This window comes from Gigantopelta aegis, chromosome 12 (genome assembly GCF_016097555.1).
Source record: "Gigantopelta aegis isolate Gae_Host chromosome 12, Gae_host_genome, whole genome shotgun sequence".
Lineage (NCBI taxonomy): Eukaryota > Metazoa > Mollusca > Gastropoda > Neomphalida > Peltospiridae > Gigantopelta > Gigantopelta aegis.
This window is the reverse complement of record NC_054710.1, coordinates 14,038,107-14,064,520: the sequence shown is the minus strand read 5'-3', so window position 1 is coordinate 14,064,520 and position 26,414 is coordinate 14,038,107. Positions and strand designations below refer to the sequence as shown.

Here is a 26,414-nt window from a genome sequence, read left to right as displayed (position 1 = left end):
TTATCGACACCAAATTATCATGTGAAACGTTCATGGTTTGCATTCATACGGTTACATTTGTTTATCAACTAAGTGCCAGACACTGGTGAAAGTGACAGTAATATCGATGTAGATTCTAATAATAATAGCTTATAGCAATCTTTACGGCACTTCAGCAAATCTATCTATACGATATATAAATAGAGAATATGTATAGTGCTGTGACGAACGCCTTGACTCACATTGGTGCTACAAAACATGTTCAAAACCAATGGTTTGGCAATGTCAGGATTGTTTATAGTTCCTGCGGATTAGGTGTTCTATAATCATTGCCTATCACTATTGTTAATATTGTTAGTTAATATTTGGACAAAACACAATTTACTTCTAGTTTTAGACTGGGAGCCCAGGACCTTGAGCTACTAATATCTGAGTACAGGGACAGTCAGGGAGTAACATGAGAGACACAGAAATTTATTTCTGCCGGGGCCACCTGCTGCGTGTGAACCCTAGGAACCCTTAAATGAACCCTAAAATTGGTCTAGCTCAAACATTGGAGGTACCAGTCAGAACCACCTCCAAACTGTGCACACTGCCAATCTTACATTGAGGTCGTATGCGACAGAGCACGCCAACCGCTACAAAAGGCCCCCAAGACGGCCCTAGAGGTCCCCAAAATTTCGGCTAGCTCAAACATATTGGTGTTTTTACTGTAGCAATGTGTGTTTCATTGGCAGTAAAACCGCCGATATTCATCCGCAAATTGGAAAACACAATAAGCTTATCCACTACGTTTATTTTCAATTTTTATTGTAAACAATTGTTTTGTATATTTCAGTACATGTACGCTTAGTGAATGGATCAGGAATTGCCACACAAGGCAGAGTTGAGGTTCAAATCAATGGGACATGGGGAACTGTCTGTGGTGATGGATTTAGCTCCCGTGATGCTCGAGTTATCTGCCACACGATGGGATTCAGTCGGTATATAAAACTATTTGCCGAATTTCCGGGGTTTTTTATTTTTATAGTCACTTGTTAAGTTAATTAAATTCAAAATATATGTATACAGGTTTCAAACTAAACTAGCAAAACGGAGAAATAACGTCTTCCTTCTAATAATTTACGGAGAAGTGTTGCAAGAATGTCAGTTTCCTAACAAATCATGCTTATAAATATGGTTAAATGATATATGGTAGCTACAAATCGGTCTCTGGTCGGACTAATGTTCCAGAATTGACGCGGCGATGCGATTGGGTTTCTTCTTCATGCTTGTCAGGGTTCATCTTTGGGAAATTCGTCTTCAGAGCAAAGTTTGGCCCCAGGTACCCAGGGTGTGTGTGTGGGGGGGGGGGGGGGGGTGTCAATTGAGTAGTTAATAGGCTAAAACTCCATAACCGGTTATGAAGAGAATTTTCTAGAAGTTTCTATAATTTTTTCCGGATTATTTTCTGGTGGGGCAACTGCCCCCCTTGCCCCTCCCCCCCCCCCCTCCCGCTAACTACGGTCCTGGTACCTGATATAGTTGATCTTATCATAGGCCAAACACCATGCGATCATATCCCTTATGGCACTGAGGTGCACATCCCGGTTCCCTATACATGTATAAATAAAAAGTAGAAAAAAAAGCCAATTATTACATCCTCTAGCAGGTGTATGTAGGACACCCAGTATGTGGATATCTCTCCAATGTTGTTGTGAATTAGGTGCTCTATTACATCCTTTGTCCACATTGTCATCACCTCACGTAAGAGTGGACTTTACAAGACACTATTGAATTTCTGTTCAAATCGCCGACCATGCTAAGAATGACTATCAAATCACTGCTGTCTTATACATTATCCTTCGCTTATTGGTTTGATAATGGTTTCTTAGACGTACTTATGTACCCTGACAGCACAATTGCAATGTTTACAATCATGGACCCCACTGATGGACACATTAGAAGAATGTTTAAAAGGTGCTAAATTATTTTAGTATCTTATACAAAGAGTTTGGTTCATAAATTTGTAACAAGTAGTTTCTCCCTGATTAGTTCAGATTGTTGAATAGTTCAAAGACTGGTTAAAGATATTTGGTTTCGTCCCATGAACTACAAATGTACTTTTCAAGCATAGTTTGTGTGGAATCCTATTATCCCAAAAGGGATCTAAAATCGTAGTTTCTACACCAAATGTTTGTATAACATTTGAGATTATCACTTAGACATATTTATTTACCTAGATATGGAGCTGTAACTATGCTGAACGCTGCTTTTGGAAGAGGTTCTGGACCAATCTTCTTCGATGACTTAGCGTGCAGAGGGAATGATTTAGTCATCACAGACTGCCCAGGGAACCCTATTAGGAAGCACACTTGTGAACATAGTAAAGATGCAGGTGTCATATGTCAGACGAGTAAGTATAAATAAATATGAATATGTCACTCTCTTCCTTGCTTTCTTTAATTAATTATTTCATTTGAAACGTTTTCCCTTTTAATATCTGCAATATTTACATTCATACATACATCCATACATGAATACATACATGAATACATCCATACATGAATATATGCATACATGCATACATGAATGCATGCATACATACATACATACATATATATACATATATATATATATATATATATATATATATATATATATATATATATATATATATATATACACACATATACACATATACACATACTCACATACACATATACACATACATAGATACATATATATATATATATATATATATATATATTAGTGTTAGGAACTGGTTGGACTTCTATCACTGATCGTCGGCTATAACTAGTTGCACCAATTGATTACCCAATCACTAAGAAGTATATGGAAATTAGAAATATTTGAGTAATAAGTACTGTGCACATATTGCTGTGTTAACTGGTGTAAACGAAATACAAGTCCTCATGAATAGATGTGTCCCCAGACTATCTCCTAGGAATACAAGACATATGAAAAAAACATAAAAATAACAAGGTATGTGCCCAATCCTTTTGTTGTTTATGCAATAAACTATGTTTTCAAAGTCTGTGTGGGACTATGGTACCTTAGAAACAGGTAGGACTACTCTTCCTATGGATCTGCGTTCCTTTTATACCAGGATAGGCCCTACAAGTCACTAATTTAACCTTTAATAACTATTTAACATAATGGGTTTTTTATGTTTACATGCAAACAAACACCAGTCACATTTACATATGTGAACGTGATTAACATACAAAGTTATAGCAATACTCAGAATAGTGTGTAAAGTTTTTGCCTTTAAAGTTATTTTTTCAACACTTGAACCAAAATAAGACAAAAACACATGATCGATATGTTCATGAAAACACTTGTAGTATTCGTAATTTATGGCGATCAAGTCTTTAATATATGGCAAGGTGGCGTTTGCATATACATATTTACATACTAGTGAGTGACGACAATTTGAGATCACACGTCAATTGTTTTTGTTTTTTTATAGAGGGAAATACGGGCTGTAAAACTAAAAACATAAAGTAGGATTTAGGCCTATATCAGTATGGATGTTTGCATTGAGACTCTGACTATTGCTACAATACCATTTGCCTTTAACATTAAATGAATATTGAGATATAAAACAAATGATAAATATATAATCTGTGGCGATTTAAATTTAGATCAGAAACATTTAAATTAGAAAGAACATGTAGACAAGGCGATCCACTTTCTCCTTATATTTTTATTATTTGCGCTGAAATTCTAGCTATATTAATAATAAAACCCAACAACAAACAAACGAAAACGAAAACGTAAATGAAATAACAATCGATGGTGGACAACATTTAATATCCCAATAAACAGACGATACAACTTTTATCCTGGATGGAACTCCTTGATTTCTGTTTAATACTTTAACAACATTAGAATATTATGCCAAAGTATCTGGATTAAAAAAAAAACCTATACTAAATCAAAAGCTATTTGGATAGGCAGTAAAAAATACTCAAAATAGTTTATCACCATTCAAGATGGAAATTGGAATGGAATACAATAGAATTTAAGATGCTCAGAATAACGTTTACAGTAAATTTACAATTAATTGTTAAAGCGAATTACCCCATAAAATTTAATAAAATTAAACTACTGATAAAATTATGGTTAATAAGGAAGTTAACTGTCTTAGGAAGAATAACCATATTAAAAACACTAATAATACCTAAAATTACGTATATTTACTAATTGCACTACAAAACCCATCCAAAAAAGTAGTTGACAATTTGAATAGATTATTTCACAAATTCATTTGGAAAAATAAACCCGATTAAGTAAAACTAGTATTATTAGCTCAAGAATTCAAAGATAGTGGATTACAAATGTTAAATATATATAATTGCATGATGGCTTTAAAACCATGATGGCTTAAGAAGTCTATTTTTAGGTAACCCAAAATGAACTAACCTGTCTGAAGCTACCACTAACGTATCAAATAGAGACCTTGCAATGAATGGAGATTATTACTTGAATATAAAAAGAAAGAAATTGAAAAACATGTTTTGGAAAGATGTTTTATACAGTTGGGAATTAATTCAACAAAAACAAATTTTGGAAAAAAATAGAATACATTTCAAGCTCATATATCTGGTATAACAGTAATATAACAATAAACACAAAACCATTCTGTTATAAAAACAAAAAATAATAATAAAAACAAATATTTAGAAAAGGGAATAATATTAATAAACGATCTTCTTGGTGAAGTTGGAAATTTCTTTACATTTGATAAATGAACAAAATATATATAACGTAAATTCGCACTTTTTAGAATATTCATCGCTTATAAACAGCATTAAGACATTTATAAATAAAGCAGACGATGTTAGAAATGGCCACTTTACATTGATACCTAATCCTGTATATCCGGTAAAATTTAATATTACACTTAAAGTCAAACAGGTATTAAAGACACGCATAAATTATTAAATCACAAAATTAGTACATTGCCTTTTGAAAGTGTCAAAGATACAACTTTGATATGGTTTCAATACAGAATTATACACCAGATACTAACAACTAATACCTTCTTTTTTTTAAACATAAAATTAAATACATAGATACTAACGAATGTACGTTCTGTGGCAGTTCACCAGAAGCATTAACACGTTTATTTTACGATTGTAATAAAGTGGCTGGTCTGTTGCAGGCTGTTGTAAATTGGATTTTAAACAACAAAAGGAATTCGAATAAAATTAAATAAAACAATTATTTTATTTGGAGAAATGGGCAATATAAAAGACATATTTATAAACTGGCTGTTAATAAATATTAAATATTATATATAAGAGACATAAATGAAATGAAAAAAAAAAATGAAATAAATATAATAGCTGCTCAAAATGTTTTGCAAAATAAATATGATATATAAGCACCATCGAAACGACTTTTCAGTCAAGAAAGTAATTCGCTTGACGTGAATTTTAACATTATTACTTATCAGTATAATTACTACTACAGCTTTTCCTTTTAACAGTCCTTCTTTCTAAACTTATATGTATTTTATGTCCCCATTACATCAACCAGCCTATCTAAATATAAGTATTATCTAGCCATTTATTATATGTTATTAATATTACTATCTACATGTGCATATGCGCATTAGTATTAAATATATCATTATCTAAATTATTTGTATAAGTATTACTACTATTACTATAATCAGCATACTGCCACAATGTGTATGTACTCCTAGTATTTAGCGCGTATAATTTAATTCATCTTCTGTGGGGCGATGAGTCAGGGCACCCCAACCCTGGCATCGTCAAAATGAGCCAGGGATAATAAAATATTTAAAAAAGAGAGTACAAAGGAGGCTTCGCTTGAACATCTTTTGTTGTGCTCTGTGTAATCAGCGTCATCCTTTTACTATCCATATGTCGACTTTTATTTATCTTTACAGTTAGAGGATGTTAACCTACTTCATGACTTATTACCTCGGTTGACATCTTTTATCAGTCTTCAATTTCTCAAAGTCAGATTACCAGTTCCATGTTGTGACAATCTTCTTTTGCTAGTGTTTTCTTCTAATTTCGATGAGACCATTTAATACCTAGTTCAGTGTTTTAGATAACGTCATTCGTTCATCTCACAAGTGAAATGCTACAGTAATTACACATTAGTTTACAGTCAAATGTCGGAGACTCTTTTGATATTAATATGAAAATATAGAAACATTAAAATCTAAGCTATGACTCAAAAATGTTGGGTAACTTTCAATGTAAATTTACTATTGAAATGATTTGTTTCATGGATGAATGTTTATGACAATGCTGGTGCCTTGACATAGTTCATTTGCTTACATGCCAATAAACGTAACACCATGACCTGATTAATTTGCATTTAATTTACATCTGATTTACAAAGTTATCAAATTCTGAAAAAGTATCACATAGTTGGATTACATTGAAAAAGCTACCTAACGTATGATATTACCTTTATTAATCCAGTGACTATGTTTTGCTGTCAATCGATAATTTGTTCACAACCAAATAAGATATAGGCCTACCTGAGTCTAACGTTTTGATTTGGTTTAGTTAAGGTAAACTACATTTGTGCGATTTACAATTAGGACTGCGATTTACAATTAGGGGATACATTTTTTTTTTTTTTTTTTATCATTTGCTGACGTTAATGCACGTTTTACTGTCAAAAATTGAGTTTTACCGGTGACAGGTATGGGAAATGGTAAAATGGATGTTTGTGCTGTAAAACAAGCATTAACGTCCTCATATACTCAAATGCAACATAGTTATCCCCATTCTAATTATATATATATATATATATATATATATATTAATCATTAAAATAACATTTGTTTTGCAATGCACGCAGCATTAGCAAAAACCTGATCACATCGATCGTGTTTCAAGTCATCCGCCCTTATAAAATAATTATAGCGGAAACAAATTAAAATATATCGAAGCTATTTCACAAGTTTGTTTTTTATGTCAATTTGTAATGTTTAAAAACCATATTTTCACAAATTGTGAAGCAATGAGTAAAAATATCACATATATCACATATCACGAGTTGACATAAAAATCCTATTCCAAAAAAACACACCATGAAATGGTCTGCTTATTATATATAATGCATCTTTCTTAATTTTTTACAATAAACTTTGCTTTTTGTTGACATCTTTCCTTATCATATTAAAAACACATAACACTATGATATAGTTGTTCCGTTGGAACTTTGGAGATAATTTACTTGACCATGGACCTTTTAAAAGAAATATCAATAAAAATGATCTTTATCTAATTATAAAATTAATAATTATTTAATAATACTACTATATCTGAAAAAGCGATTGTCTAAAAAATCCCCACAAAAACAAAACGTGTAATACAGCTGTTGCTCGTAATTTCGTTTTGTGTATTTTATTGTTTTATCAATGACAATGCTAACCATTATTACCGATTTTGCTCAGCTACAGCTTTTTTCGAATACGGTTTATATGTCAACGAGTTATGTGTAAAAAGCTAATTTTCACGAATGCAAAGCAATGAGTGACAATATGGTTTTCACATATCACGAGTTGACATAAAATTCGGATTCGAAAAAAACACCATCAAATGATCTATTTATTGTATATATCTTTCCTTAATTTTGACAATATCTTTTTGACAGTTTTTGTTAATATTTTTCACTTATTCTATCGAAAACACGTAACGCCATGAAATATTTGTTCCACTGATTCTTTCCTAGAAAAATAACTTCACCATAAACGTGTTTAAATAACTATGAATAAAAGTTATCTTTATTTAATTATTAAATTAATAATTATTTAATAATATTCCTATGTAAATATACCTGAAAAAGCGATCTTCCGTAATAAAACACCAAAACAAAACATGAATCGGACACTCAACGACAGGACATGGTGTCATCTTTATTTAGAGCTAGGTACACTATCAGTTTTAAATATTTTATCCGTAATTAGTCAATATGTGAAACACCCGGACAAAATTGTAACTTAATGGGTTGTTTTTATTTTTATACAAACCAACCAATTCTATATAACATACTAAAAGTGTACCAATATCTGAGCATCGGAAATATACTAAATTTTGGCATGTATGTTTTCGAATGTTTTATTACAATTTGACCTTTTTTATGAACATAAGTATTACATGTAACATCAGGTCACTGTTTATATAAAGTACATTTCGAACACTTGCATATGACACAAAATGCACGTAGACTAATTCCTAAAAAACTTCGATTAAAAGAACACTCCCTCGTTATCATAATATGCAAAAATACACGTTCAGTCACAGGTACAGCAATTACAAATACCAAGTTTTGAAAGCACACATATTATCTCAGTGGATGTACATTCTATCAATGTATTAAATAAAGGATAATAAACGAGTTACCAGTTATTATCAAATTTATGTCCCGAGTTAAATAATGTTCAGTTGTCACGGGCTTTAGCAAGTGAAAAATGAAAATTGTTTCACGATGGAGACAAATTTGATAATAACTGGTACCGAGTTTGTTATTTTAGTTATTACCTTGGCGGTTTGTTCCTAAAAGCCTTTAGTTTTGACACACATGCATATACATGTATAGAAACAATGTAAACCACTTTACACACTGTTCTGATTTTTAATATAACTTTGTATTTTAATCACCTTCGCAGATAATGTTCAAAAACAAAAGTTCTCTTTATTTTGCTTAACAATATGTAATGAATTGCATTAAAATTACATTTTGTTATAAATTTAATACTGAAAACAGAGAACAGTAAACACAAACTCTTGAAACAACATCACGTCATTTTATATTTGCCAAATCGTGGTGACGTCATATTTAGTACCGACAAGGTCATTGGTTTATAAGCGTTAACTACTCCAATAGTATTGTTCAAAGGTATTGCACGTTATACCAATGCAGAATATTTCTCACTGAGAAAATATTAAAAATGTTTTTTCCTGTTATAAGTGACTGCTGTGGCAATAAGAGTAGGCAATTTCTGAAAAAAACGTTTGGGTGTTATGTAGAACCCACACAAAGGCTAATTATGATAATTCATGATGATGACATGGCTTACTATTATAATATATGCTGTGGGTTTTTCCTCAAATATTACTTATTAGGTACTTCTAAAAATACCATGATACTAGTACATGATTTATTTCAATAAATATGAATAAAAAACTAGTATCTGCCGAAATTCGATTTGATTAGTCAATCAAATTTCGCGTTATATAAGCAGAGTGAATTTGAATGTTATTTTGGAAATATTATAGGATAAATAGATATCACTACTCGTCATTTGTTTGTTATTGTTGTTGTTGTTGTATTTTTAATGTGTAAAATATCTAGTTAATCGGTATTTGTCTCGGCAGAGCCTTGACAAATACGACTGACATAGATTTGGTTGATAATTTACATATATTACAAAATGCCGGTGACGAATCCTCTATAAAATATATATGGTTCTATAAAACGATCGTTTCTTTCTTGTTTCATTTGCAGATGTACTACTTAACGTATTTGAGGACATTTTGGTTACAGCCATTCATATAACTTCTGTGTATTTTTAGTTTGTGTACGCTTGGTGAATGGTGCTACCAGATATGAAGGAAGAGTTGAAGTATTATATAATAATAGATGGGGTTCAGTTTGTGATGACGGTTTTCACCAGAACGAGGCGGAGGTTGTCTGTCGCAGTTTGTCATTGCCAAGGTTTTTGTTAATATTTTGTATATATACGAATGGTTACGGTACCCATCCTTACATTTAGGTTTATCTTATGCGTGTCACTCATAACGTACCAATCATAATTGGCATTGCCTTATAACAATATATATATTATGACCTTCATCAGGTGAGTCGACCAGTATCGCATGTCATATGATTAACAGAATGAATGAATGAATGGTTAACGACACCCCAGCACAAAATTACACGTCAGCCATGTCGAACAAAGGTAAGTAGTGACTGATAATTAACTAGTTTTATTTATTTATATATAACATTATATACTGATAATGATATTCATTTGTGTATAATATTGTATACTGTTAGATTCAAAACAAAACTGATTTTTTGTAGCACTTTTCGCAATGTGACGACATAAAAAGATATCTCTTCGTTTGGTTTGCAGTCATAATGCACATGCATATGGCAGTGGTCACTTTGGACGAGGTGTGGGACAGATGTGGCTTAGAGGTGTTAACTGTAAGGGATATGAACAACATCTGGAGCATTGTCACTTTAGTTCCTGGTACAACAATATCTGTCACCATGGGAAGGATGTCGGAGTCAGCTGTCGGTGTAAGCTGTTTTGAATAGAAAACACTGTCTGGAACCTTAGAGAAAGTATTAGTTATTATCGTTATATTAACGTAAGTAACAGGAGAACACTAGGGTCATGTCAGTCTTCTCTCTCTCTCTCTCTCTCTCTCTCTCTCTCTCTCTCTCTCTCTCTCTCTCTCTCTCTCTCTCTCTCTCTCTCTTTTTTCCCTGCAATTGTGCTCAGCATTCTGAGTTGGGAGGTAAGATATAAAGTGTTATGGTTTGGTTGAAATCTTTTTCGGGGAGGGGTTGTTTGGGGGTTTTGGGGGTTAAATGTACATGTATTATCCCTTGCATAATATGGCCATGTCAAGGTTGGGAAGCCTTGGCGTCATGGTCGTACAGTAAAGATACTGTATATAAGATTTGTATATTTATAGTGTGAATCATATGTTATGTTACACATACACATAAATCGTAGTCATTGTCATTGTATTATTTGGGGACTATCAAAAATGCATAAATAAATAAATAATAAATTAATAAATAAATAAATAAATAAATAAATAAATAAAAATAGAAAAAATAAATAATGAAGGGAATGTAAAGTGTACTATACAATTAATTTTTTTATAATTACAATGTATATATAAGATAGTAGTGGGGTCATATTTGCTTCCCCTTGACCATTTTTCAGGGACCAAAGTTTGAGGGTGGATTTCAAGTTTCTGGGACCATACGAAAAAATGTAGCTGTCATTTATCTCGTGAAAGTCCCACCTCCACCAGAGGGTCAAATCCATGATGGCCGATATCTCACTTAATATGAGAGTTAGAATCACGAAAATAGTGTCTATTTCCATTATACTGAGGGTGCCTAATCTTCTAGTTGGGTTATTTTTGTAATTTGAGGTCATCTTTACATTCAGATTAAAGATGGCCGATGTCAACCACATTAATAATTAGAAAACGCCAGACCTCTTGCAATAAATGAGGAGTGTTTTTTATGCTGAAAAGAGGATGCACAATCTATTGATGAGGTTATTTTTGCCATATAAGGTAATCTTGATCTTAGAATCCAAGATGGCCGTTGTTCATGATATTTAAAGTGGAACATGCTGTAGCCCTTGAACTCATTGCGATAGAATAATAAATGAGGTGTTTATGTTCCCCAAATAGTGTATTCGTTCGCAATCGTTTTATGGGTAATTTTATTTTACAGCTTTATGCCATTTTTACTTTTAAAATCTAATATGGAGGGCATGCAGCTATATTGAAACAAATAATTCGATGAACAATTGTAAGGTATGATAGGTTATCACTGAAACCCAGTCTATCTCACAAAACTGAACAGATGCTAAGCTGTCAACATCTGTTTTCGCCTGTATACTGGACAGCGCGACATTGAAATATTTTACACTGCCAGGGTCCAGCCAGGACCAAAAGAAGAGGGTTGTGTAAGAAGGGAATGGCAGAGCTAGATGAAGGTGCGGTATCTGGTGCATATGCAATGTTGTTCAAATGAATCGCTGTGTGGTGGAAGTTGCATTGTTTCTTTTTTATTCTGTTAATGTCACCTTTATCCCAGGTCTCTACAAGGTTTGAGCTAGAGATGTCACCATACACACAGTTCATGACTAAGGTGTCAAGGACATTAATGGTTTCCTTGGAGATAGGAAGTGATGAACTAGGAGAGTTCGAGTTTCTTTTTTTCCTTAGTACATTTCGCGTAAATAGCCTCTTTGCCATGACCAGAGATATGACAGTTACTACCAGATCCAGTCAATATGTATGCTATAGTGCGATGGTGATAACTGTGGTCATTATTTCATTACAAAGTGACCTCCATATGTTAGGACCTTTCCTTTAGATGCAGATCCAGTCGTGATGGTTTGATATTTTGGTATCCTTAGTGTCGGTGACTACTGGTGCAGAGTTGTAAGTATATAGTGATAAGGATCTATCTACGTCAGCCTGACGAAATGTTGCAGTGATGGGACGTAATCTTCTGTCAGGAAATTTGTATAGCCGGAAACGATAGAGAATAAAATGAGTAGTCCAGGGCAAGTTTGATCAGCGGTGCCTTCAAAACCTGCTGAATTATCAGTTTTGAACTGTTTGTATCATCACTTCCTGTAACAACTAATTGTTTTGAATGCCCTTAAAACATCTGTGTATGGAGAAAGGTCAGCAGTTGCAGACGTCCAGACTAAAATGTGGTATCAACATAATAACAAAGGGACAATTAATATATCCCATCAGATAGCGACTCTCCCAGATAACACTGCAAGTTACATCACCTTTGTCACACATTTTTTTTGTTATTCTTGACAGGGACTTGGTCACTGGAAAATGCTGTGCCGTCTGCAAAATGTTCCCAGTACTCTCGTGAACCCTAACTGTGGAACACAGATGATGACATCATATCAGAATCTGATTTGTCAGTCTGATTATAGTTATGACGAACGAAGTTCAATTTTGTGAAACAGAGTAGGTCTCAATCATGCATTAGGAACATTTGTTAATTTAATTTGCAGTTCCAGCGTACATAAAATAATTTTGAAATATATTGCACTATTTAATGTTTCAATACAACTGCCTCGCCCTCCATATTATATCCCAATGTCAAAACGATTATTATAAATCCCCTGTTTGATGTAAATAGATATTTTATTTATTATTCTAATCCAGAATGATCAAGGACTCCAGCATGTTGTTATTTTAAATATGATGAATAACGGCCATCTTGGATTTGAAGATCAAGAAGACTTGATATTTAAAAAATAAACTCACATAAATATCGTGCATTCCAATTTTGTGCAAATAGAGAGTTCATTTATGATTTAGCCCAAACACTTCAAGAGTCCAGCTGTTTTTTAATGATCAGTATGGTGGACAATGGCTATCTTGGATTTGAATATAAAGATGACATCAAATTGCAAAAGTAACCCGACCTGGAGATTAGACACCCTCAGTATAATGGAAATAAACAATTTTAAGTGATTCTAACTCGCATATTAAGTGAGATATGGCGATTTTCGATTTCCAGTAAGGCCGCCGGCGGCTATCGTGGATTTGGCCCTTTGGTGGAGTTAGCCGGAAGTTTCACGAGGTACATGGGGGCTAAATGTTTTCTAAAGGTCCCAAAGACTTAAAATCCACCCTCAAACTTTGTTCCCCGACAAATTGTCACGGGGGAGCTAAATATGACCCCTCTATAAACCTATGTATATATTTCAAACTTGTTTCTCAATATACTTTTATCTATATTGATATTTTTAAACAATTGTACTTTCATACTACAAATATAATATTAAATTTTAATATTGATAATTGACCAGTTAATAAAGTTACTGTTTTAATTATTAATCATATCGAACACAACAATGTCACGGCTGACACAGATGTCAATTCCAGTTTCAGTCAATATCCAAAGCATTAGAATCCACATAATGTGTAAAAAAAAAATGTATTTGTAGTTAAGAGTCTACGCATTATTCTGTATTGAAACCACAAAAGAGTTGTCTCTTTGACACATTGAACAGAAATGACATACTTTTCCCCTTCCTTTGTATCATACATATATCCTTCATTTGCATATTTTAATTACACATTTGGAATTATGTTTTGAGAATTTAGCGTATCATAGATATATTTACAACCTTTTTTTTTGTCTTTTAATAAATATTTTAGCTTAAACGGAAAACTGTTTGTTTCCTGTGCATATTTTGTGTTATTCCAGATATTAATACTTAAGACTTCATCAACATTTTATGGGTTTTTTTAATGTCTTTGTATTTCTATCTAGTTGAATAAGGTATCTTTCCAAAACATATTTCGAATGAGTTCGGTCTTTCGCATTAAGAAGTAATCACCTAGACTAATCAAGTCTTTTAAAGATATGTTTATAACTGATTTAAACAGAGTAATCCACTTCAAATTCCTCGAAACAGTGTACATTTTAAAGCCATTATAAAATCATGTATGTGTATCGTGTTAATACCAGCCCTTTTGTAATCTTGCATTATAAGATTTCATTTAATTTGTTCATTATTGCTTTGCCAGATACATTCTAATAATAATGTATTCACATGTTTTATCAGTTTCTTATGCTCGAATTTTTAAAATTATAATTACAAGTACTTCAACAAATAGAATAAATATATAAGGAGATGGAGGATCCCCTTGTCTAATTTCAAAGATATGTCATTACACTAGATAACGAACTATTATCAAACGTTTCTATCCAGTTTTAAAGGATGTTTTAAAGTTAAATATATCAATGACCAGAAAATAAAGAATCGAAGCCTTTTTTTCAAAATCAATTGGTAGCAATAATCCAGGAATATCGTGTTTGTCAGTGTATAACATAATGTCATAAATTAATATAATAGTTTCTCTTATGTATCTTCCCTTGGTGAAACCAACATGATCTGTGTCTATCAGTGTATCCAGAACATGTTTAATTTTATTTGCGATACATCTTGAAGTCATTTTATAAGTGTAGTTTAAAAGGGCGAAAGGTCGCCAATTGTGTAGGCATTCGTTTGTGATGTTACGATACCTAGCGTTTGTACATGAGACATTTCTTTAATTGTCTAACTATAGTCAATAGATCGAACTGTGTGATGCCCTATATCAATCCAAAAACACTTTAAAATGCAGAAGTAAATCCATGAGATGCAGGGCTCTTGTCATTTTCAATAGTTTAAACAAATTATAATACTTTAGTGTATTTTATTGCCTCCACCCCCCCCCCCCCCTTAATCATTAACCTTCTTTATAAGTTAATTTGTTAATCACCATTTTGTCAAGATGGTGTGGAATAAAAATGTTGCTAACTTTGTTTCTTTTAAAATTTCTTTTTGATCCTTAACTGATTCTAAATTATTGTAGTATTTAGTTGATGTTTTTTTTGTTGTTTTTTGTTGTTGTTGTTGTGGGGTTTGTTTGTTTTTTGTGGGGGTTTTTTTTTTTTTGGGGGGGGGGGTGTGTGTGTGTGTTTTTTTTTTTTTTTTTTTGGGGGTTTTATTATTTTATTTTATTTTGGGGGGAGGGGGGGGGTGCCCTCTATTATCACAGAATCTTACGGATACTGAATCTTACTCAAAACTTCAATTTTGTGCTGTATTGGCCATTCTCAAAGAGAATGTTACACCCCTGCACCACGGTGAGGTTACAGCACACGCAGGGGTCTTTTTCTTTGACTAATATAACTTATGCCTTGTCTAATAGTAAAGAGTTATTGAATTTCCACAATCCTTTACTTTTTTGTATTTGCCATATTCCTGAATGTTTTAGTATGTGTGTGTGTTATTTTGGATTATTTACGCATTTATAGTTTTTAGTATGCAGATCATGATTTAGCGCTAAAATCTCTGCAAGGTATATGTTTTTCATTTTGAACTTCTTCAATACAGTCTAAAATATATTGATATAAATTGTTGTTATCTATATTCGATCTATATATGTCCACAAGGGTAATTCTTTCTCCTTCTGTTGTTTTATCTATTATGATATGGTTTCCTAAATTTAATATTTTATTATCTTATATTCAAAATTGTTATTGGATGTCCTACATTTGGTAATTCTGATGCGTAATCCCCTGAGAAAACCAGCTACATTTGTTCCTAATAGGGCAAGTGTTCGTTTATATGCACTTTCCCACAGACAGCGGAGCACATACCACGGACTTTGACCAGTTGTGGTGCACTGGTTGGAAAGAGAAAAAAAACAATGAGTTGAATGGATCCTCTGAGGTGGTTCGATCGAACCATTAACATCATTATCTAATCTATATAATGTGAGAAAGTTTAGTAATCACAAGATATGCTAAACCTCTGAAAATCTTGATAAGTTGCAGTTTTGTAATTAGTGTATGATGCTATGTTTTTAAATTGTCCAAACACCTTCTTGACAAAATGTTGTAGATTTTACACTTTATTTGGCAATATTTTATATATAGAGTCCATCAATCCCAGAATCATACGAGTATATGCTTACATTTGGTGAACTTAAACGCATTACATTTGCTATGGAGAGGTGTAAATAATTATATGGGTTTACACATGACACTAAAATTACAAGTTATTTTTAAGCGCTTTGTATTATGAAAAGAAAACTTAGCATGGAACGTTTGCACCATGACGCCTTTAAATGTTTACCAATAAACGTTTCTATTTTCAATTTGTCATTGGCAAATGAACCAAAAATACCAAAACTAAACAATACACATGGTTTTCATGACAAACAGGTCTTAGTTTTCTAACGTGTTTTGCAATTAAACAATTGTTTTAATTTAAGAACACTGAGCTGTATAATACCCAATGTCTTTAAATGCATTCATCTTTCATCCTTAAACTTATCATATTTAAATAAAAAGTGAAACATGTAGTAGACACTATTCGAAGAGTATAATGCTCATTTTGTATATCCATTTTGTAATTTATACTGCCATTATTGGTCAAAAGATCAAACTGGATAAAAAAAAAATATTACTAAGCTCACATTTGTATGTTTTCTTTAATAAACGTACATATTAACCTTTTCGTAGATTATGCCATTTCTGCATTATAAACTGATCTTAGCTTTTGTGTTGTTTGTTTTTGAGGGATTTGTTTCGGGTTTTTTTTTTTTTTTTTGGCTGGGTTTTAGGGTTGTTGAGGGGGTTGTTTTGTAGATGTTTGAGGTTTGAGGTTTTTTCCTTGACATTGTTATTTACCTTTGTTTCAGTTGGCCCGGACTCTGTTACATTCAGTCCACCAACACCAGGATTAGTTGTAGAAGGAGATAGTCTGAATATCACCTGTGTTACTGACTGCCACCCTCCTTGTTCCTATTCCTGGGCACCGGGGAGTTCACACTTCACTTCAAGACCTGTGTTAACACTGTCAAATATCAACATAAGTCAGACGGGTAGTACATATACATGTACAGCAAAGAATATTGGCTCAGATGCATCAAGAAGTAACCAGTTCTTGCTAATAGTCCACAGTAAGTATGACTTATGTATTACGAAATTAAAATTGGAGGGGTTACTGTTAATTTGCATTCACTTAAATGATCAATTTTGTCAAAATCAACATATTTCTGGGAATCGTGGTGGTTGAGGTAGCTCAAAATTAATTTATGCAAAATATCGTGAAAACTAGACCTAGTGCCTTTAACAGAGTTATATATTTGAAAACTGAATAAAATGTATGCATACAATTATGTTCTGAACTGTTATATTTCTAAATAGCTCGAGTCATGTACCCCTTATTGATATTGATATGTGGGGTAACGCTAGAGGAAACTCTATGTAATTGCTTTGGCAATCGCTGGCAACGAAATGATTTCAAGCTACTGTGTGCACCTTTAAAAGTGTTTACTTTTTTCTGCAGTATTACTAAAAACATATTTTAATTAGTTTTGTGTTTTTATATTCTTATGTTATATAATTGTACGAATTGGAGAGTAGGTACCCCTAAGTTCGTTAATGCGTACAACATACAATGACTCCTAAAAGATGTGTTTAGCAGCCATAATGTCCCAACAGCCCAAGATGTCCCATCCCAATTGGAATATCTTGGGCAGACACCAAATTGTTCTATATGTTAAACACATGTAGTTTGTTTTGGTATAACAAACAACAACGAACTAAACCGCAACAACCTAATAACAGTATATGTTATATGCGTGTATATATATATATATATATATATATATATACTCTTCAAAAAAAGAAACGCATACAGCATATTTTTCATAACATTAATTTTGAAATAACACAATAGTGAATGTTTTAGTATTATCTTATTCTATAGCTAGTGGATATGGTATCATGCAATTCTGTAGCTGACAAAACGCATGATTTGACGTCAGCACGTGCAAATATGTTTTTCACAATATCCACAATAATGGTTGCAGAGCTCACATTTATTACGTACAAATCATGCACGTTCAGCGCGTGCACTATCCTTTGATAGAAAATTGAGTTACATTCACACACGCATTATCGATAGTGTCGCTACGTAACGTTCAAATTATGCCCAGGCCGACAGAACCACAACGTAACAACGCAATTGGCCGGATGGAAGCCGGGGAATCGCAATCAACAGTTGCACGTCTTTTCAACACATCTCAGAGTACAATATCTAGGCTTTGGCACCGTTATCAGCAAACTGGAGTGTCACGTGACCGCCCCAGATCCTGTCGTCCCAGAGTTACCACACCGGCGCAAGACAGATACATACGTCTACGACATTTACGTGACAGATTCCTAACTGCTTCATCATCAACTTCTGCCATACCTGGGATGCGAAGAATTTCGGACCAGACCGTAAGAAACAGTTTACGTGAAACCCAATATCCGAGCTAGAAGACCAGCTAGATGGATATTTTTAACCGCGCAACATAGGCGTCTACGGCTTACATGGTGCAGACGTTGTCTGATATGGCGTCGACAGCAGTGGTGAAGAGTGGCTTTCAGCGACGAGTCGCGTTTTTTGCTTCAACGCGCCGACGGCAGAGCTAGAGTTTACCGACGACGTAACGAGCGTTATGCCAATAATTGTGTGCGGCAGGTGCACAGATATGGAGAGGGGGGGGGGGGGGGGGTGTGTGTTATGGTATGGGCGACCATCACTTACACTGGCAGAACAGACCTTGTACATGTCCCAGGTCAGCTAAAAGCTCAACGTTACTGCAACGAAATTCTCCAGCGTCACGCCATACCTTTCATCAACGCAGAAAATGTCATCTTCCAGCACGACAATGCACGACCACATAGCGCACGTATAACAACAGACTTCCTGAATCAACACAATGTCGGAGTGGTGCCATGACCTTCAAGATCACCTGATCTTAACCCCATCGAGCACCTGTGGGATGAACAAGATCGACGTTTACGGCAACGTAACCCTACGCCACAAACGCTACCCCAGCTTCTCCAGGCTTTGCAACAAACATGGGCTACACTTCCCCAGCCTGTGATTCAAGCATTATTTGATTCCATGCGTAGGAGGTGCAAGCCGTCATTGCCGCTCATGAGGCTCATACTCGATATTAGTGTCCATGACCGTGACCTTGATACGGTGACCTAATCCTGTTGATTTGATAGACGATTTCATTCCAAGTGATGATCTGATCATGTTTAACAAGTTTCAATTTTACTGCTCTGGTATTGAACTGAGAGAGAGAGAGAGAAAATCAGCACATATCTCTCTCTATATATGTATATATATATATATATATATATATATATGTATGTATGTATGTATGTATGTATGTATGTATGTATGTATGTATTGTTATGATAATCTGGTTTTAAGTTAAATCTGGCTTTGGGTTATGTAATATGGACGTTTTTATCGTCGGGTGAAAATTCAAGTAAAAATATGGAAGACTATGTGTTTCGTTGGCTGGAGAGAATAAAATATAACTGTGGCGGACATATCTCATTATGTCCTATCATGTGTTTAAACAACGACGGCGTGCTGAAATAATAAAATAATGACTTACCTGGAGAGCAAACATGTGTTCGGCAAGGTGGCTGACATTTTGTTTTTTGTCTGTTCGTATAGCCAGACCGTGATCTGTGGAGCACCTGTCTGGTGGCTTTTCGTTTTTGGAATGATTTGATTGGTCGGCGAATTAATTTACATCGTAAGTTATGAGTTCTGCACGATGTTCTTGTGGAGTGCATTCTGTTGCACACGTCTTCAGATGCCTATATAAACTGGGAATCAACGCACAATCTTCAGAACTCGAAGTTAGAGTATCTCCTGTCCAGCACCGTCAGAAGTTACCACGTCAACAAAGCATGAAGGAGCGGCGACCGGTCATCTTGTTTAGCAGCCCTTGGCAGTCGTGCATTGAAACTTTTCGTGATGGACTGATTTTCGTTTGGTGACTATTAGTTAATAACTTAAACGCCAGAATTCTGTGGGAAAAACTTTATGTATTTAAATATATATATTTTATATAAAAACATTTAAACACTTGCTACTTGTTATGTAATTTTGTCAAGAACGTGTGTGCTCAATGTTTAGCTATTTAGTCAATTTATTAATCGGGCAATTAGTTTATTGCATTAAATAATGTGATATTAAATATCACACAGTCTATATCTAATAATTGTATTTAATTGCATGTGATAACCTGTACACATGGCAATTGTTTAGTACCATGATTGGATAATTCGGATTTATCAATCTTGGTACACGTGACTTCTGCGGTCTATTAAAGTTTTTAATCCAGTTAGTGGTTATTGTGGATCGGGAAGGTCACAAATGGGGGCTCGTCCGGGATCTTTTTTGTAATATATGTCCTTGGATGGTATTAGGAGATTACAAATTGATCTATTTTGATTATTAGAATAGATGATAATAGTTGACTAGTTAGAGTTTTATTTTGAGCACACGTTTTGACAATTACATAATCAAGTTCACATGGATAGCATATGGTCAGTAGAACAAGTAGTTGATAATTTTATATCTAGTTTAGATGAAACTGAGATAAATTATTTAACTGTAGCACGGTTGAAAGAAATTGCTGAACACGTAGGATTAGAGTTGGACATTGGTTTGAAGAAAGCTGAAATAAAATCGTTGGTGATAGATTTCTTAAGAAATATGGCAGAAAGTAAAATTCAGTTAGATTCAAAGGTGTATACTGGTAGGGAAATTGGTAGTGTTGAACTTGATAATGAAGATAGTTTAGCTATGTTGAAACTTAAGTTGGACTTTCAGAGAGAACAATTAATGTATGAGAGGGAACAAAGAAATTTGGAGAGAGAAAATGAGAGGGAACAAAGAAATTTGGAGAGAGAAGATAGAGAAAAAAACATAGAGAATGGGAGACAACACAAAGATCTCTCGATAGGGATATTAAAAAGTAGAGAGTGGATAACTATAGCAAGTTTGATCCACAAAGATATATTAGGATGGTTCCTATTTTTAATGAAAATCAAGTTGATGAATTTTTTGATTGTTTTGAAAAGATAGCTCTTGGGGCTGAATGGCCAAAACGGGTATTGGTGTTTATTGTTGCAATCTGCTTTGAAAGGTAAAGCACAAATGGCTTATGCAGCGCTTTCTGTTGATGATTCTTCGTCATATGACTTAGTTAAAGCTGCTATTTTAAGAGCTTATGAAAAGGTGCCTGAGGTGTACCAACAAGATTTTCGAAATCTTAGGATTTCAGGTGGACAATCTTATTTAGAGTTTGCCAAAGAAAAAGAAAGGTTATTTCGGAAATGGTGTAGTTCAAAGTCTGTGAATAATGATTGTGGGAAATTAGAAGAACTCATTCTTATAGAAGAGTTTATGAGAGGTTTGCCATCAGAAGTGGTAATTCACTTACAGGTGCTTGAACCAAGTACATTAGCTGAGGCAGCTATAATGGCTGATAAATTTGTTTTAGCAAACCGTAAACCTGATTTCAGTAATAAACCGAAGTCACAAAGTTATACTTTCAAACAAAGTGGAAGCAGTAGAGATGGTTCAGTTAGGAATAATAATACACCGCGAGATATGGGTAAATCTCAAGATCAGAAAAATTCGGGATCACTCCAGTGTTTTTATTGTAAAAGAATGGGTCACATTAGACGTGATTGCCGGAAATTGAAATATGATCTTGGAAGTGGCAATCGTTCTGGGCACACACATTTGTATCTCAGTTGTCTGAACCTTTGAATTCAAAATGTCAAATTAAAGATGCGTTATCTAGGGTTAAGAAAAGAAATCCAAGGTTTGAACCATTTCTGACTTCTGGTCATGTGGTTACATCACACGATGGTGATGTGAAACAATCTATAGTGATTTGCGAGATACTGGTGCTGAACGAACAATCTTACTTGAAAAAGAATTGTTAGATAAGGACAAACACATTTTTGGGCGAGTATATTACTTTGTCCACAGTTGAAGGTACTATATCTAGTCCGTTACATACTGTCGAGTTGGATAGTGATTTGGTTAAAGGCAGTATTGTGGTAGCAGCGGTTAGCCATATACCAATTGCGGGTGTATCATTATTGTTAGGGAATGATGTAGCTCAGGAAAGGGTTATTCCTGTACCCATTATGACTGAAATTCCTGAAACTGATGTTGAAACAGAAAAGTTATCTGATGTGATTGATAACATCTTTCCCGCATGTGTTACAACTCGGTCTCAAAACAAAAAGTTGCACAGGAAAATTAGGGTTGAGAATGAGGTTGCCAATAAAAATTGGGATATTTCTGATTTAGGTGATACTTTTATTGGTCATGATTCTGCGCCCGAATTAGGTTCAAATCTGGAAAATGGTTTAGATCGGGAAAAAATGTTTTGACCATGAAGTAGGTAACCCAGAAGAAGAAAAAAAATATTGCAACAGTTACCAGATGACAATGATAGGTTAATTTTAAATCTTAACCATGATCAGTTTATTCTTGAGCAACAAGCTGATAGTGAATTACAAATCCTTTCAAAGGAAGTGTTAGAAAAATCCGAGTTGGATGAAGAACCAGTTGGCTATTATTTCGAAAATGGTGTTTTAATGAGAAAGTTTCGAGATAAACATTCACAGAATAATGATTGGCAGGTGATGCATCAAATCGTTGTTCCTAAAAGTTGTCGGAAAACTGTGTTGAGTTTAGCTCATGATGGTCCATTAGCAGGGCATTCAGGGGTACGTAAAACGTATCAAAGGATTTTGAAACAATTTCATTGGCCGCATTTACATCGTGATGTTGTTAGGTATTGTTTAACCTGTAAAACATGTCAGATTGTTGGTAAACCCAATCAAAGTATTAAACCAGCTAGTTTGATACCCATTCCCGCAGTTAATGAAGCTTTCAGTGAGGTTATAGTTGATTGCGTTGGTCCTTTACCTCGCACTGTTCATGGTAAAGAATACTTATTGACCGTTCTTTGCAAAAATACACGGTTTCCTGAAGCCATACCTCTGAGCAATATTAGGGCTAAAACAGTTGTTGAGGAATTGATTAAAATCTTTACTCGATATGGATTTCCGAAATTCATTCAAACTGATCAAGGTAGCAATTTCACTTCGAAATTGTTTCAGCAAGTGATGGATGAATTGGCCATTAAACATCATTTTTCTTCTGCTTATCATCCTGAAACAAGGTGCGTTGGAACGATTTCATGGAACTTTGAAATCCATGATTCGAAAGTTTTGCCTGGAAAAGGGTAAAGACTGGGATGAAGGTATTCATTTGCTGATGTTTGCGATTAGAGATACTTATCACGAATCCATGGGATTCACTCCTTTTGAAATGTTATATGGACATTCAGTTCGTGGTCCATTACAAATGTTACACGAGTTTTGGACAAACTCGGAGGTAAAAAGTGAAACTAGTGTGTTGAAATATGCGATTGATTTGCGGGAAAAAATTGCAAACAGTTAGAGAAAATATCCCGAAATGTGTTATCCGATAGTCAAGATAAAATGAAAACATGGTTTGATAAAAGAGCTAGAGATAGATCTTTCGATGCCGGGGAAGAAGTGTTAGTTTTGTTTCCTTTGGTTAATCAACCATTAAGTGCAAAATTTCAAGGACCGTATATTGTTGAAAAAAAAAAATCAGTGCGGTTGATTATGTCATCCGTACTCCTGATCGTAAAAAGAAAACTCAGCTTTGCCATGTTAATATGCTTAAAAAATATTATAATCGGGAAAACGTCTTGGCTAATACAATAATTCTTTCAGGGATAGATTCTGATGTTAAGATGAAAGATGATAATTTTAATCCAGTTGAGCCGAAATTGGTAAATTCGAGGATATTGTTTAATCTTCATTTAAAAATCAGCCATTTAAGTGAAAAACAACAAAGTGATGTTCAACAAATCATTTCTGAATTTAGCCAAATTTTCCCAGATGTTCCCAGTCGAACAAATGTTATTAAACATGATGTTGATGTTGGTGATTCCAAGTCAATTAAGCAACATGCTTATCGAGTTAATCCACAAAAACAGGAACTTATCCGAAAAGAAATAGATTATATGCTTGAGAACGGCATTATTCAACCTAGTTTTAGTAACTGGAGTTCTCCTTGTTTACTTGTTCCTAAACCTGATGGTAGTGTACGGTTCTGTACAGATTTTCGCAAAGTTAATGCTGTGACCAAATCAGATTCGTTTCCTATCCCACGAATTGATGACTGCATTGATAAATTAGGAACTGCTAAGTATATTAGCAAGTTTGACCTTTTGAAAGGTTACTGGCAAATACCATTAACTAAACGGGCCAGAGAAATCTCTGCGTTTGTAACCGCTGATGGGTTATTCGAATATCTGGTTTGTCCATTTGGAATGAAAAATTCTCAGGCTACATTCCAAAGAATGATTAATCAGGTCATTTCTGGAGTAGAACAATGTCAGGCTTATGTTGATGATATTGTTGTTTATAGTCATAGTTGGAATCAGCATATTAGTCAAATCAAGGAACTGTTTGGTAGACTTTCTAAAGCCCGGTTGACTGTGAACTTGGGTAAAAGTGATTTTGCTAAAGCTACTGTTGTTTTTCTTGGACATGTGGTTGGTCAAGGGCAAGTAAGGCCACTTGAGGCCAAAGTTGAAAGCATTGATACATTCGGCGTACCTAAAACAAGAAAACAGTTAATGAGATTTTTAGGAATGGCTGGGTATTATAGGAAATTTTGTAAAAATTTCAGTATAATTACTTTCCCTTTAACAAATTTACTCAAACAAAATGTTAAATACATTTGGACCAAAGAATGTCAAGATGCGTTCAATAGTGTGAAAAACATATTGAAAAGTAAACCTGTGCTTATGGCACCCGATTTTAGGAAACCTTTTCAATTGACTGTAGATGCTAGCGATATTGGAGCTGGTGCAGTTTTGTCACAATGCAATGAACAAGGAGTATTTCATCCTGTCGCTTACTTTTCTAGAAAGTTCAATAGTCATCAAAATAAATATTCAACTGTTGAAAAGGAAACATTATCACTGTTGTTGGCCTTGGATCATTTTGAGGTTTACGTGTGTAACCCAATTGAATCAATTATCGTTTGGACTGATCATAATCCCCTTGTGTTTTTACATAAAATGAAAAATAAAAATCAAAGATTGTTAAGGTGGTCTTTGCAGTTACAGGAATACGATCTTCAGATATGCCATATAAAGGGAAAGGAAAATGTGGTAGCAGATGCTTTATCTAGAATGGAATAAATAATTGAGATAATTGTTAGGTTAGTGGAAAATATAAGCATTAAGAAGATTAGTGTTATGCAATTCCTATAGTGTGTAAGGTTTTGTATATAGATAAGAATTACTGTAGGAATGTGTATATAGTTATTTTATGATATGGTATTTATAATATTGACCATATGAATGTGTTCCCAAGTGTGTATAATGAATAAAAATATTGTTTTATTAAAACAATATTTTTGAAAAATTGGGGGGAGATGTTATGATAATCTGGTTTTAAGTTAAATCTGGCTTTGGGTTATGTAATATGGACGTTTTTATCGTCGGGTGAAAATTCAAGTAAAAATATGGAAGACTATGTGTTTCGTTGGCTGGAGAGAATAAAATATAACTGTGGCGGACATATCTCATTATGTCCTATCATGTGTTTAAACAACGACGGCGTGCTGAAATAATAAAATAATGACTTACCTGGAGAGCAAACATGTGTTCGGCAAGGTGGCTGACATTTTGTTTTTGTCTGTTCGTATAGCCAGACCGTGATCTGTGGAGCACCTGTCTGGTGGCTTTTCGTTTTTGGAATGATTTGATTGGTCGGCGAATTAATTTACATCGTAAGTTATGAGTTCTGCACGATGTTCTTGTGGAGTGCATTCTGTTGCACACGTCTTCAGATGCCTATATAAACTGGGAATCAACGCACAATCTTCAGAACTCGAAGTTAGAGTATCTCCTGTCCAGCACCGTCAGAAGTTACCACGTCAACAAAGCATGAAGGAGCGGCGACCGGTCATCTTGTTTAGCAGCCCTTGGCAGTCGTGCATTGAACTTTTCGTGATGGACTGATTTTCGTTTGGTGACTATTAGTTAATAACTTAAACGCCAGAATTCTGTGGGAAAACTTTATGTATTTAAATATATATATTTTATATAAAAACATTTAAACACTTGCTACTTGTTATGTAATTTTGTCAAGAACGTGTGTGCTCAATGTTTAGCTATTTAGTCAATTTATTA

General features: G+C 34.0%; 1 protein-coding gene across 1 annotated transcript in view; it reads left to right on the top strand.

The window, feature by feature from the left end:
- Nucleotides 1-26,414, top strand: part of LOC121385839 (deleted in malignant brain tumors 1 protein-like) — a 60,846-nt gene that overhangs the window by 31,675 nt on the left and 2,757 nt on the right. Inside the window, exons 9-13 of the mRNA XM_041516628.1 lie at nt 818-962; nt 2,202-2,374; nt 9,555-9,696; nt 10,118-10,287; nt 16,980-17,240. Coding sequence (XP_041372562.1) covers nt 818-962; nt 2,202-2,374; nt 9,555-9,696; nt 10,118-10,287; nt 16,980-17,240 — 891 coding nt within the window. The remainder of the gene's footprint in view (nt 1-817; nt 963-2,201; nt 2,375-9,554; nt 9,697-10,117; nt 10,288-16,979; nt 17,241-26,414) is intronic.